Raw genomic sequence first — 15916 nt, 5'->3', positions numbered from 1 at the left:
GTACAATAAACATCCATCTATTAGAACATTTTAAAGGCATTTCTGATTAACTGCATTTTTTTTATCTTATAATTTCTGCGGTCACATAACCTCAGCACTCTACAGGTGCCCATAATAGTACGTCCAGGATAAAGCTGAGAGCAGAGAGAACGAAAAAAACATATCCATTTACCGCATGTTTTAGCGATTTCCTGAAAAGCAGAAATAAAAACAGTAGACTTAACAGGGCATTCAAAGGGCTCATTTTAGGAAACATTAAGTCAATGAAAAACTTACAAATACATTACAAATACACATGGCAATGGATTGATATCAACTAACAGTTAAATATTTTCTCCCAAAGAATGAAAAACAGCTTTGTTAATATAAAATGAGCTGGTAACAGTCAATGTAAATGTATCCCTTCAACAGCCATTGTCACAGTTGTTACTAACATAACTTTATCTTCAAACATGTGCCCCTTGGACTGCCACCAGGGAAGAGCTTGTGCAGTATGATGTCCCGATATCTCACTGCACGCTGAAGGCAGATCTTTCGAAAAGCCTCTATGAATTTGTAACAGACATGGTTTATCTTCTGTAAAAGAGCAGGAAAAATGAACAGAATAAAACTTTAGGATTCAGAATTCAGAAATGAAGAAAACAGACTCAACTTTTGTTAGCCAATAACTATATTTCATCATGTTCTTTTCATTTTTATCATTATTTCTTACCTTTTTAAAAATCATTATGATATGTCTTTTTTATTCAACAATTGTCTTGAACATTGTCTTTCACAAATGTAATTAAAATGATGCCCTTTCCTCACACAAGCTGTTGAGTGAATACATTCGCATTGGTGTTACTACTTCTCACTATTATCTTATAACACTCATTTGCTGTAATGCTTAAAGTGGCTAAACACAAACTTTACATCAGATTAAGATATGACTTTTGAGCTTTTTCTCAATTATTGTAAAGTAAGGTTTTTATTGTTGTGAATCGTTATTCTGACTCATCATTATAACTGTGTAAATGTCATGATGATCCTGCTTTATATTATAATAAACTATCATTAGAGCCATTAGAAACATTAGTAGTTAGACAACTGAATGTTACCTGTGTCATCTTTTGATAGATCACCGCCTTAGCCCGTTTTATAGCCTCTTAGCACACACAACAGAAGATGATGTTCGGCCGAACTTTCTGAATGTGAGGCATGGGGAATGAGGTCAAAAAATCAGAAAAATTATATTCAGTGATTTGAACGACATCTTGTGAGTCTTATGCTAAATGGCCATATTAATGAATGAGTAAAATGGCACAGTGCTGTACATACCGGTAGGTCATTTCCATAACCGTCCATCAAACTGTCTAAGCTTTCAGAATGTGAAGGCATCTCTGGATCCCACCAAACAGAAAGAGCTTCATTTTCACTCTTTGCTAGGGCTTTTCAAGAAACGCACATTTGAATTCACATCAACTGAATGTTGATAAAGTTCTCATGATGACACAGTATATAAATCAAAGACTTTACACAGACCTAATATTTTTAGGAATATTGCAATTGTATCTTACCTGAGCAAGAGATCAGAAAAAGAAAATATACGATTGGTAACATGGTTTCAGATACTTTTAAAATCATCAGGTACTGATTCTTTCTCACTTTCCTATTTGCTTTCTTTAGCTCACCAGCCTCTCTCTCTCTCTCTCTCTCTGTCTCTCTCAGTCTCTCTCTCTCTCGCCTTCTCTAAGAAAAGCCACAAGAACAGCCTGAGCAGTGTAAGTAAAACGGTGTGACACTGTTGTAACTGAGTACATGTCTTATGAAAATTCATGAAATGATGCCTTTGAAGTCACTGTGATGTGATTAGGATGACAATCCTTGCTTGTGTGACAGTGTTTGGGTCTATATCATAAAGAGAATACAAGAAAACTTGCACTTAAAATATGCACTTTTTTATGTCTGAAAATGAGTTAGCTGTTCTTTTCACCTGGAAAGTTCAACTGCTTACTCATGTCCTGTAAGGTGCTGACAAAAAAGTTAAGCAATCCCACAACACCACAGTGCTAAACGGCTGCTTTTTTGTTGCTCTGTTAGACAGGCATTTGTCTTTTCTTTTAGAATAACTGTATTTACTGTTTTTCTTTTAGCAAGCAATTAACAAAAGAAAAATGCAGCAGAAGCAATTAGTCCAACGGACAAAACAATACAAGAAGTGCATCCACTGCAGTAACATATAAAACAGTAGATTAATCTTTTTTCAATTTTAAATTCTAAAAGGTCTATCAATCATTAACTGTTACACTACAGCTACAAAGAGCTGCTAACTTAACTCCTGTAACAGTTCTTCTAGTGGAAAGTTGCTGATAAGCGATAAGCTCAATGAGAGCAGATCATTTTCCTTTTGGTGTGCAGTTGAGGTGGAAGTGACTAATGATTTATCATGTAGTTCCTAAACATTTGGTGACTTAGGATGAATGTTTAGGTTTCTTTCAGGTCCATTTGTAGTACCATTAAGTTCAGTTGGATACATTTAAGTTCTGATTTGTCTAATCAAGACTTTTTTTCTGTTGATTACGAAGCTAGATTTTTATTTTTATTTTTTTTACCAATACCACAATCTTTTTAACCTAGCAAATTTTTAGTGTCAGTAAATTAAATATATTTAAAGAAATGACGCTCCACATCATTGCTTTACCATCTGTCTAGAATTTGTTAATCTTTTAAAATAATTTGATAAGACTGGAATTCTGCATATTTTTCAACATGTTTTTACCATAGCACATATTTCCTGAAATGTACATGTAGTGAACTGGTGGTGGAACTGAAGTGATTTTCTCTTGTTCAGTATTTAATGAATGTGTTCACTGTATCAGTTACATATGCTAAAACACCCTATTTTAACACACACACACACACACACACACACAGTTATAACTGTAAAAACAACTGGTTTGATATTTGCTCCCAAAATCACCTGTAGAGGACACTCTTGGTTATCCCAAGAAAACTGAAAACAAACTCACTAGAACTGATTATTATTGAGCTTTAATTTTATTGTCATGTGTAACAAATTATAACATAAATGACAATGCAATTCTACGCTTGAAGCATTCACATTACTGTATTGTTTGCATGTCCATCTGTTTGCACAGTTTTAATTTGATACAGATGGTCCCTGCCTTGTCTCCAGAGAGCAGATCAATGACCAGTTTATTTTTATATTTCTGCAAAAAACTTTTACAACCACTTATTCTTATTTTTTCACAAATTCTATCAAGCTGCCGATTTATCTCCTCCTATGAAAAGATGAGAACAAATCAAGAACAAGGGAAAACATTTAACTTATAGTATGCTTAACATATGTTCAAATATGTTTTACAAAGCTTAGAAGCTGTTTTTCCAATAAATTCTATCACTTTTCTAAGGATGGTCTTACAAACACTACAATATATAAACTGAGGGAGAGATAAAGGGAGAAATATTGATCATGGAAAGAAATTTGTATTTTGCATTTTTCCTCTGCGTAAGTGAATACACTTTATTTAACCTGTTTGTTCTCCGTTGCTTTGTCATGATAACTGAACTCCATCTCCCTCACAGGATTCGAATGGTCAAAGTGCTGCTGAGACATTCCCATCTTAACATCTGAAATGCTTGAACATCAGAATATGTTAAATCTTTGGTACATAAAGGGAAGTATGACAATTACATTCATATTAGGGAAGAGATGAATTTTATAGGAATTGACATGGCAACAATTCAGTTTATTTGCATATGCTCATGTTGTATAATACAATGTACATTGTTTGTAATTGTTGTCTAAATATGAAAAGTTTATGTAAACTGATATTAAATAAGAATTAAATAACAACAACATTTAAAAGAACTGTGGGTAAATACCACATTTAAAAATTATTAATGATGCAAAAAAAAAACTCCTTTAGCAGTTACTCAAGTGAAAAGTTCATTAAAAACTTGATTCTAAAGTTTACCCTCATTCATTTTAATAAAAAATATATATATCTGACTAGTATGGTTGAGATCTTCAGGTTTTTTTAACATTTGGAATTCTGGGTTTTAATTTGTTACTAGGTGTTAATTTTACACTCCAAATACAAGAGCGAATCTCACCTGAACAGAACAGTTGGGACGCCAGAAGAAAAATAAGTGATTTTGTCATCTCTGTGTCACAGTCTTCAATGATCAATATAGACAACTGCCTGCTGTTATGCCTGAATACTATATTTATATGGTAACTAAGGGAAGTTTAGGAGGTTCCGACTGCTAATCTTGATAAACTATAGTGCTGTCAGCTTATTTCACATGAAGCAGGTTTTAACACTCGCACCTCACGCCGCTTCTGAAAAAGTGAGCTTATTTGTTTCAAATGAGCAATTGTAGTGTACAGTATTTCATATCTTAAAAGTATTCTTTTTAAATTATACTTAGATATTTTTTAAAAAGGCCACTTAAGAGAGAACACTTTCATGACCGTTTCAAGTATATTTAAATTAAAATGTCAAATTAAAAGTTTTAAAGTAGATTTTAAATAATTGTTTTAATCATCTTAAAACACACTAAAGCACATGTGAAAATCTGCAATTGTAATGCATTTTTCAATATTACACTTAAAGGGATAGTACACCCAAAAATGAAAATTACCCCATGATTTAGGCTACTCACCCTCAAGCCATCCTAGGTGTATATGACTTTCTTCTTTCAGACAAATACAATTGGAGTTATATATATATATAAAAAACATCCTGGCTCTTCCAAGCTTTATAATGGCAATGAATAGTGGTCGGGATTTGGAAGCAAAATAAAGTGCATCCATCCATCATAAAAAGTGCTCCACATGACTCTGGGGGGTTAATAAAAGCCTTCTAAAGTGAATTGATGCATTTGTGTAAGAAAAATACATATTTAAAACTTTATAAACCATAATCTCTAGCTTCCACTAACTGTCGTTCACACGTTCCAGCGGATGATGTAGGATAGAAACAAGTAACACATTGCATTAAACATTACATTTTTAAGTAGAAAGACTGAAATAGTATTTTCTTTTCAAAACTTACTACTATAATTGTTATTTACAAACATTCTCTTTTCATATCACATATAATCATAGGCAGAGGGTGAACCAACTCCAGGATCAGGCTAAAAGCAGCCAAATCTATTAACTACAAACATCATAAATGTCTTTTTAGGCAAGAACCAGACATGGGTGTCATGTAGGCTAATAAAATATGTTTAATGGGAGTGAATTTGTATTTAATGTGATTACAATTTAATTAAAACATTATAAATTGATAATTATATAACGTATCCTTCCCACGGTTATTCAAACGGCGAATAAATTATGTACAGAAATGACATTATCACTAACTTTGATCTACCGCACTCTCAAAAAAACAAAACTATCGTTATAATCACTGAAGCTGTCTACACTGCAAAATGAATCCCTTACTTACATTGTACGTACATCTGCGCTTTGTTGTTTTTGATGAGAGAATTCGCGGAATTCAGTCAGTGAACGTGGCGCATTCAACAAAGCTGATGAGTTTCAGCGATGACTGATCTGAACGCCTCTGAATGGCCATTGCATTCCTGGCTAAGCCTTCCCCAGCCTTACACACATATAATACCTTACACACCTATGCATATAATTCACTCAATTCAGTTACCAAATAAACATTAAAATGGCATTGCAGTTGTTAAACTCTCTTAATCAAATATTATGATAGTGCTTGAAGTGGAAAAAAAGAAGTGCAGGTACAGCTCCCCAACCCAATTTTTTTTTTAAACTTAATCAAATATTATGATAGTGCTTGAAGTGGAAAAAAAGAAGTGCAGGTACAGCTCCCCAACCCAAATTTTTTTTTAAAAATTAATTAATTAATTACTTTTCATAATTCCCAATGTATGTATATAATAACGAAAGAAAGAAAGAAAGAAAGAAAAGTGTCTAGAGCATTTTTTATATAAATAAGGACCAGTTAAGCTGCGATACCAAACAGGACCACTAAACCTGCTGCCTTAACCTGACTGATACGGATCCATTCAGAATCACTAAACCACTGTCCAGTGCATAATCTAAAACACCTTCAGCCGGCATTCATTATAAAACACTTGTGCTTCAAAAAAACAAAACTATCGTTATAATCACTGAAGCTGTCTACACTGCAAAATGAATCCCTTACTTACATTGTACGTACATCTGCGCTTTGTTGTTTTTGATGAGAGAATTCGCGGAATTCAGTCAGTGAACGTGGCGCATTCAACAAAGCTGATGAGTTTCAGCGATGACTGATCTGAACGCCTCTGAATGGCCATTGCATTCCTGGCTAAGCCTTCCCCAGCCTTACACACGCTCCGCCTATGCATATAATTCACTCAATTCAGTTACCAAATAAACATTAAAATGGCATTGCAGTTGTTAAACTCTCTTAATCAAATATTATGATAGTGCTTGAAGTGGAAAAAAAGAAGTGCAGGTACAGCTCCCCAACCCAATTTTTTTTTTTTAAATTAATTAATTAATTACTTTTCATAATTCCCAATGTATGTATATAATAACGAAAGAAAGAAAGAAAGAAAGAAAAGTGTCTAGAGCATTTTTTATATAAATAAGGACCAGTTAAGCTGCGATACCAAACAGGACCACTAAACCTGCTGCCTTAACCTGACTGATACGGATCCATTCAGAATCACTAAACCACTGTCCAGTGCATAATCTAAAACACCTTCAGCCGGCATTCATTATAAAACACTTGTGCTTTTAAGCCAAATACACGCTGAAAATAATAATTTACTGCCATCTGGATGTGAGTCTCTATTCTCTCCTCCATCTCTGATGAAATTGTCACTGTTTTCTTTGCATTTGCGCTGTTCTGAACTTATTACTTATTACTAATGCATTTCCTTACTGGAATCTTGAACTTTCCATAAGTTTACCGGTTTCAAATAACCTCCTGGGTAGTGTGCTTTATAGTGTAATTTCTAATCACCCAGACACTGACGCTTTGACTCAGTACAGGTGTTGTGCCCAATTCTGACCCCCGACAGATTACTACCCCCATAGTATTGGTAGGTTAAGGAGTAGGTGTGAGGGCGGGGTTAGGATTAGGGAATCAGGTAGTGCCTTGAACGAGGGGGGTCATAATTTGGCAGGGGGTCGAAAATGGGCACAACACCGGTACTGCGGCCCACTTCAAGCACTGATAGTGACGAATATGACTAATCTGTAAGTCTTTCTTCTCACTATTCCACATTCCATTGCTAATTAAATTAAATTAGTATGCATGCATGATTTAAAGTCATTTAGTTCTGTATCCATTGAACAGACACTTGTTACCATATTTTGTCTATGCTTTCAAAGGCAGGATGTTATATACAAACCCATATGGCTCCTAAACACTAGGAAACATTAGTTTATGTATGTTAATATTCTCCTCAAAGCATGAATAATATGTAATCTGCACATAAACCAAGCAAAATGACTTTTATATTAGTGCATTCTCTCCCTAGAAACCCAAAATACTGCCTTCGGGGATTTTAATCATGTTTCGATCTCTGTCACCATCCATTTTTTTTTCTTGGTTTGTAGACAATTGGACCAAAGATGCCCTGGAGAATTTATATTCCAGTGTCAAGAAAGAACAGCATAAAGGTGGAACTTGCACAGTGCGTGTAAACCTGGCATTGTTTTGAACAGCACCGGCGATCCCATGGAGACGTTCTACCAGTCTGTAATGAGCACTGTGTGTTAGCTGGATGAACAAAAACAGCTCAGACCTTTCCAGGCATCTGCTCAAACTAATTAAGGAGGCCAACTCTATTACCAGATGCACTTCAGACTCGCTGACGGCAGTGACACAGAACAGGACGATGGCAAAACTGGAGTCAGTGATGAACAATGTCTGCACGCAGCTCATTCAGCCAATTCCACCTGCAGCCGTCAGAGCCTACTTTTGTACTGATTGGTGTAATGATGCTGAACATGACTTTATCGAACAGAAATTCTGCTCTGGTAGCCTACTATCTTATTCACTCATATGTTAAACAAGCATTATTTTTTATTACACAACTCTTACTATTAGTAGTAGTGCCTATTAGTATTAGAATAGTATTACTGTACTATATTTTGATCAGTCACAGCATTCACTTATTAGTTGTGGTAAAAATTACCTCAGAGAATTCCAGTATTAATATTATTGTAAAATTGTTGCGTTTGTCTTGTTGCTAGGCCAATTATTTTGTACATTGTAATGTAACAATTTGTTCTTAGCGTAGCTTTAAGATAATATAGTTAGGTATTTTAAATCAATGTTTCATATCTATTTGTCTATTAAATGTGATGTAGACTTATTTTAATTGTTTGAAACCTACCTGCAAAGCTACAGTACGGTTAAAAGTTTTAGGCACTTGTGTAAAAATGCTGTAAAATGAGGATGCTGTCAAAACTATTGTCATAAATAGATTTTCTTTATCAATTAACTTCTATTAACTAAATTAAATCAGCATTTGGTTTGACAATTCTTTGCGTTTAAAGCAGCTTTTGCCCTAGGTGCATAGTTTTTTCAGGTAGATTTGCAGGTAGGTTTCTTAAAGCATCTTGGAGATGTTGCCACAGTTCTTCTGGATTTAGTCTGTCTCAGTTTGTTCTGTTTCTTCATGTCACTCCAGACAGACTGCATGATAGTGATCAGATCAGATCTCTGTGTGGAGCACTGGCTGTTGTCAGACAAAAATCTCACTGGATTATTACAATTAATGGCAAAATGAATGTTTGGGAATGCAAATATTTCCTACTGACACACTACAGCAAAAGATAGAAATAACTGACTTAAAAACATTTTTAGCTGGTGAAAATACTAGTGTTATAATAATTTTGGCCACCACTGTACATCTTGAATGGCTTGTCGGTGAGCACATTTTCAGCATACATTTATTTTTGGTTGAACAATTCCTTAAATACACAAAGGCACAGGACAATAAATAGATCAATAAATAAACTTTAATTCTGTACATAAAGTATATACACAGCAATATCATGATGCTGTACAATAAGCCAGCTTCATTGAGCTCGAATTAAAATATCAAAAGACCAGACAAGATGAGTTAAATTATATATATGAGACATCTTATAAAAAGACAGATTATGTATCATATAAAAACAAAACATGATGCCTATTCTTCCACGACTAGACTCAAATAAATAATAATAATGATAATAATAATAATAAGAAGAATAAAACATTAATTAAAAAAAATCTTTACTGTAATCATTTTCTTTAGTCATGGTGTAATGGTGTAGCAATACATAACTCTGCTTTATTTAGTTTCATTTAGCAAAATGTTTCTTTTTCTAAAATAAAATGTCTTAATAATAAAAGATCATTAGAACACGACATGTAGCACATACAGTGCTGCTTGAAATTTTGTGAACCCATTGCAGAATAGTAAAAATTTAAATTAGAAGAGAACATTTCGACCCAAATATTCAGATGTGTGCAGCACATTTTATGGAGGCCTGTTTCCTGATCCTGGTAGAGTAGACTACAATGCCGGTTGTTCTGACTCACAGACTGTAAGTACGTTTTCATATTTAAAGAATTTGCCACTGATGATTCAAACTGGAGTTTTGAGCAGTGTAGAATGGGAATGTTGTTTGTCGTTTCTCCGATCACAAATGCAGGCATGATTTTATGTTTACGCAGCGCGATACGCAATGCATAAAAAGACAGTATAAGTCATTATAATCAGCTTTCTTTGTGTGAACATTTGGGCGGTGTTATGCAAATCTTCCCACATAGTGATGTAGATATGTGGGGGAGTATTAGAATGAGCTGTATTAGGTAGGCGTGGCTGAATCTTAACTTTTATAAAGAATATCTCTTTGGATTTGAGACTTTAGTCTTTGCAACTTTACAGATCTTCTTTATGCACCAAGAGCTTGTAACACTTCAAAGAGAAAGGAAAAATTTAAATCACATCATATGAGCCCTTTAATACTGTGTGTGGTCACCTGGATGATCTACGACTGTTTTTTGTTTTGTGATGGTTGTTCATGAGTCCCTTGTTTGTTCTGAACAGTTAAACTGAGCACTGTTCTTCAGAAAAATCCTCCAGCTCCTGCAGATTCTTCAGTTTTCCAGCATCTTTTGCATATTTGAACCCTTTCCAGCAGTGACTGTATGATTTTGAGATCCATCTTTTCACACTGAGGACAATTGAGGGACTCAAACACAACTATTAAAAAAAGGTTCAAACATTCACTGATGCTCCAGAAGGAAACACGATGCATTAAGAACAGGATGAAGATGTCCAAATTTTTATTTTGTATAAATAATTTTTTTTTCCATTTAGTACTGCCCTTCGGAAGCAGCAGAAGATACTTGCATGTTTCCCGGAAAACAAATTAAGTACAATTTACCTTGATCTTCAAATTCAAAAAGTTTTCACCCCCGGCTCTTAATGCATCGTGTTTCCTTCTGCAGAATCAGTGAATGTTTGAACCTTTTTTTAATAGTTGTGTTTGAGTCCCTCAATTGTCCTCAGTGTGAAAAGATGGCTCTCAAAATCATACAGACACTATTGGAAAGGGTTCCAATATGCAAAAGATGCTGGAAAACTGAAGAATCTGCAGGAGCTGGAAAATTTTTCTGAAGAACAGTGCTCAGTTTAGCTGTTCAGAACAAACAAGGGACTCATGAACAACCATCACAAAACAGAAAACAGTCATGGATCATCCAGGTGACCACACACAGTATTAAGAACCAAGGGTTCCCAAACTTTTGAATGGGGTTATTTTAATAATTTCAGCTTTTTTTTTTTTGTCTTGTGGACTAAATGTAAACATGTTTTATGTAAAATATCTTACTCAGGACCGTACTAAATAAAAAATAACATGCATTTTTATGATCTCTCTTATTTTGTTAAAATGACTCTGCAAGGGGTTCACAAACTTTCAAGCAGCACTGTATATGTTTGAGAGACATCTGAACACACTAGGACATTAAAGACAAAAAAGATCTGTTTGCTGAAACCCTTGTCCACATGCTTTTATCATAGCCCAGAGATTGTGTTTGATCAAGGAATGTGTATGTTCTGCTTTGAATTAGAAGTAACATCTGAAAACACTTACAATCCTGACACAGCTGAGATCTGATCATTCCAGCTCTGTTATCAGAAGCATGAGTGGAAAATACAATTTTGGGACTGCAAGTTAAATTAAAGTAATTGTCAAAGAACAAAATACACCTGCACATTTATTGGAAAGAATGGCTTAAAAAGGAACATATATCACATAGCATTAAACATGTATTGGATTTTATGGAAATATATGAATCATTAAATATGTTGTCTTAACAATTAAGATATTTCAAAACAATTTGAGTTTTGATGCTATATTGAATAGATGATAGTGAAAAGTGCTGTGGTTGACGACCCCCTACACTAACATTCAATAAATGAAATACAGAAAACACTCTCAGATGAGAAGAAAACATGACACTGACATTCAGCAGTTAATGAAACACACAATGGCCCCAAGAAGTATTTGGACAATTAAGCTAGATGTGAAAATTATTAGATATCAAAATATCAAACCAAATGGCATTTATTTTAACCTAATATAAGTTTAGGTTTTAAATGAGGAAAACAGGCACTATGTTTGGATTCATCACCTCGCTTAGTAAGAAACAAGTATTGGATTTCATTCAGCAAGTATGATGGGCTAAAAAAATGGCTTAAAAAAGTATCGTTAGTTTTGAGAAAAGCTCTGGCAGCATTTGTTTGCAGATGGTTTGGTTTTGTTATTAAATATATACATTTTTAGGTGCAACTTAGATGTCCAAATACTCTTTGGAGTCATTGTACATTCTTCCTTCGTCACTGAGGGAGACAGGGGTTAGAACAGGGCTGTTCTGATCCCTCCTGACGAGCCCTCCAGTGTCTGGTCACCCTACAGGTGGATTCATAGATCATTCAAACAGTCACAGAGACTGCTGGAAAGTCATCGCCCTGGGAAGTCTTTCCTTTTCTTTAAACGAACCATCTCTTCTCTCTGTTCTTTCACTTCATATATTCTCCAGGACGTCACAGGGCACGAATCCTCTCTTTTTCCCACTGGCTACTCTGATGAAGCCATTGTGGTCATCCTCACCGCTGACACAAATCTGAAAGTGTGTCGATACAGCAGCATTATCAAGCTGTTTGTGGTGAGAATCCAAGTTGGAAATGATTAGAGGCTACTCACTTGTCCCTCCTTCAGGGTGATCTGCCCTTGCTCCTTACTGCCAATAAAGGTTCGGTTACATCTGAACACCCTGTCGCCCGCCCTCACCTGATGCGCAAAGGATGCTGGGAAATAACCTATTCTATCTTCAATCACACCCTGGAATTGTTAGCAAAATACACGAGAACAACAATCTAAACCCACAGTCACTCATCTTATACTGTCAATAATTTAGACATAAATGTTAGTCTGTTTCTCACACAAAGCTATCACAGAGCATCAAACTTTGGACTGGAATATAGCACACATGTACCATAAAATACATATAGACTTCATTTATTTTTTATGGTGCTTTTGTGTCCACAAACATGCTGAATGTCCTTGCAGAAACAAGGTTGTGTTGTTGCGAAGTGCAAGTCAAGCGGAAAATGACAATATACTGCTGGTCTACACACCTCTTTGAGCTGACAGACAGCAACATGGAATAAAGCCGCACATTCCAGCTTCCTACGTTTCTGCTGCTGCCTCATAAAACGTAATATAATCCAGTGCGATGGCATCATGTTGTCATGTTGTAAGACAACATCTGTATTACAAACTGGATTGCTGTTATTGTTGTTATTAGCATAGCCATACCAACACAACATCATTGCTATAGAAATCAATGCAGATATTAAAACAAAAGAGCATCACAGGATACACAAATCATATCTGAACAGTTGCGATACAAAGTGTGGACAGTCAATCAATTAACTCGGATTCACAAAAACAGGATATGGACTGACAGTCTGAACAAGGCTAAAAGATTCCATCCGGTCAGAGGATATCAAATATGTTATACGTATATCTTTCAACCAACACTTGTTTTTACAGAACATTCATTTTTGCATGAGTTTGTTGTGTTCTGAACAACTTTAAAGTCTGGTAATGTGTGATCCTCAGTCATTTAGTACTGTACATGATGCCCAGTTTTTATCTGTAACCATCTGCAAGTGTATAATGCCTAGTAAAATCAGTTCAGATTTTAAAAGTCGTTTAAAAGTTTCCAGCCTTTAGTTATGTAGAATGTCACATTTTGGAGACAATCAAGGTTAAACCATTAAAGTCTTTTTTCATCAAACATTCTGCAAATGTGTAATAATTGTACCTTCCACCAGTCATCATTGGAATCATCTGCCAGGATTATTCGATCTCCGGGTCTGTAGGGAGAAAGGAACACATTAGGACAGACATTAAGACATAACATCCCCTTTCAATAGTAGGAAATGAATTTTGGAATTCATTTATGATCGAAAGCTTTGATGAGGCTGTACTGAAATTTTGTGATAGCTTCATTCCATTACATACGGCCGGAATGAAACTGCATATGTAAAGGGATTCAAAGTCAACAGTCATCTGCAGTCTCAGCTTCCTGCGGAGGTACTGAGAATCAGACATGAACCAAAATAAATTAAAGTGCTACTATGTGAGTGATTGTAAAGAGAAATGTGTGTGCAATCAGAATCAGTCTCAGCAGGGACAATAACACAGCGGTCACAATCAAAGTACCAGACCAAGTTGTACAAACTCTATAAATTTAACCTCTGGGAGATCCACAGGTTTAAATGTTCATGGACTTTTAACTTAATAATGCTATACGTTTATAGCACTGTATGTCTAAGTCCACATTCAGCCTGTTATGAAGAACCTAAACAGCCTGCATTTATTGCAAAGAGTTACACTGGTAATACTGTGCACCATTCACTTTCATTCATTTATCATTATTATCTGTTTATTACTAAAATAGAAACCCTGTCCTATTGCCATATTCGTAGTAAAAGCTGAAGCAAGTGTGACTGCACCTTAATCACAAGGTCAGCATCTAAACTTTTAAAACATTTTGCCATCAATATTCATGTTTATACAAGAGCGTGCTTGTAGGTAAGCACACAGTATGTGTTCTGCATATTAAGAAACCCTGAGGTAACCGTTATCACCAGGATATTGTCCAGCAGACAGCAAAGTGCTTTGCCATGACAACTAATTGGGCGGGAAAAGGGAAATGACCACATGATACAGGTGTGAAGACTCAAATCAGCCGTGACACTGAATAACTCAGTGAGTGTGTGTGTGTGTGTGTGTGTGTGTGTGTGTGTGTGTATTCATTATAGCTGTTACTAAATAAAATACTACTATCTGCTGTTGATACCACAAAATAAATATAGAAAAGGAATAAAACAGCAGCTAAAAATGTATTCTTCTCACCTCATTTCTAGGTCTTGGTTATCTTGGGGGGTAAATTCAAACAAAGCCACATAAGTATTGAGCTGCAGAGGGTCCCTCTTCAGCTCTCTGTTTGACTACAGTTTAAACACACAGGGACATAAACAGGAAGAGACTATTACAAATTACATCACAAATCAACAGAAATTCTTCTGAAAATGTGTGCAGGGGAGAGCGGGGCTAGTTACTCTCTTTACAGTGAATATTTCTCAGTCTGATATAAATACAAGCCTTTATGTAAAAAATTGAATTCAGAAGCCAGGAAGATAGAGTTATAGTTAAAGATTGATTCCACAATCCAAACATTACTAGGATTTAAATATTGGCTAAGGTTGGGGTGTTACTTAAATTTGGACTTTTTCCACCAGCTCCTGGGAAACTGTGAGTGCAAGCAGGCGCACACACACTCAACTGGCCTAAGAATAGTTCAGAGGTGATTAAATCCTGACTCAGAATCATGTGTGAATGAAGTGAAGCTAGCTGCCTCATATCAATGTCAGAAAGAATCGACACAACACAATTAAAATTGTGACTAAGCATCATTATAAAAAGCATCATTTTCCTCAAGCCTGAAATATCATGACCTCTGTCTCAAGCACTGGTGCTACACAGCAGAAATCTCCAAAAAAAGTTTATTTTAAGAAGGAAACAAACAAGGGACACCAGGACTAGTTGTTAAGACTTCTGTCTAAAGCTCAGTAGCTGTAAGGTTTTTAGTTAGTAATATTATGAAAAATGATTCACATTTAAAATAACTGTTTTCGATTTTAATATATTTTAAAATGCAATTTATTCCTTTTGAAGGAAAAATGAATTTTTCTTATTTAACATTTCTATTTACACTGAAAACAGTTATTCCGCTTAATAGTTTTGTTGAAACTGTGGCATTTTTTCAGGATTCTTTGATAAATAAAAAGCCCAAAAGAACAACATTTATTTGAAATAGAAATCTTTTGTAATAATAAAAAAACTTTACTGTAAATTTAATGCATCCTTACTTTACTAAATAAATAATTTCTTAAAGGGGTCATGACATGTCTTCCTTTGTCTTTGGAGTGTTACAAGCTGTTTGTGCATATAGATAAGATCCATAAAGTAGGACTGGACGATATGGCCAGAATTTATATCACAATATATTTCTTAATTTCGGTCGATACGATATAATTCCGATATCGATATGAACACTATTAAAAAAAGCCTCATAAAAACTGCCAAGAACACCCACAACAGATGTCTATACCTATAAACTTATGAAAAATGAATTTGCCAAGTCGAAACTTCCTCCTATAAAACTATATACTATTTTAGAAAAAACCCAGCACAAATAAATTAATGTTCACCTTATATCAAACTACAGGCTGACATACACTACCAGACAAAAGTTTTTTTTAAAGAATTCTCTTCTGCTCACCAAACCTGCATTTATTAGAT

At 35.0% G+C, this 15916-nt stretch overlaps 1 protein-coding gene across 1 annotated transcript in view; it reads right to left on the bottom strand.

Annotated features, from left to right (window-relative positions):
* Positions 1-11494: 11494 nt before the first annotated feature.
* Positions 11495-15916, bottom strand: part of stac (SH3 and cysteine rich domain) — a 32453-nt gene continuing 28031 nt past the window's right edge. Inside the window, exons 9-12 of the mRNA XM_016528944.1 lie at positions 14468-14562; positions 13371-13422; positions 12245-12382; positions 11495-12164 (exon numbers count right to left, since the gene is read on the bottom strand). Coding sequence (XP_016384430.1) covers positions 12066-12164; positions 12245-12382; positions 13371-13422; positions 14468-14562 — 384 coding nt within the window. The 3' untranslated portion in view covers positions 11495-12065. The remainder of the gene's footprint in view (positions 12165-12244; positions 12383-13370; positions 13423-14467; positions 14563-15916) is intronic.

The sequence above is a fragment of the Sinocyclocheilus rhinocerous genome, unplaced genomic scaffold (genome assembly GCF_001515625.1).
Source record: "Sinocyclocheilus rhinocerous isolate Xijiao unplaced genomic scaffold, SAMN03320098_v1.1 scaffold432, whole genome shotgun sequence".
Taxonomy (NCBI): domain Eukaryota; kingdom Metazoa; phylum Chordata; class Actinopteri; order Cypriniformes; family Cyprinidae; genus Sinocyclocheilus; species Sinocyclocheilus rhinocerous.
This window is presented reverse-complemented; position numbering and strand designations above follow the sequence as displayed.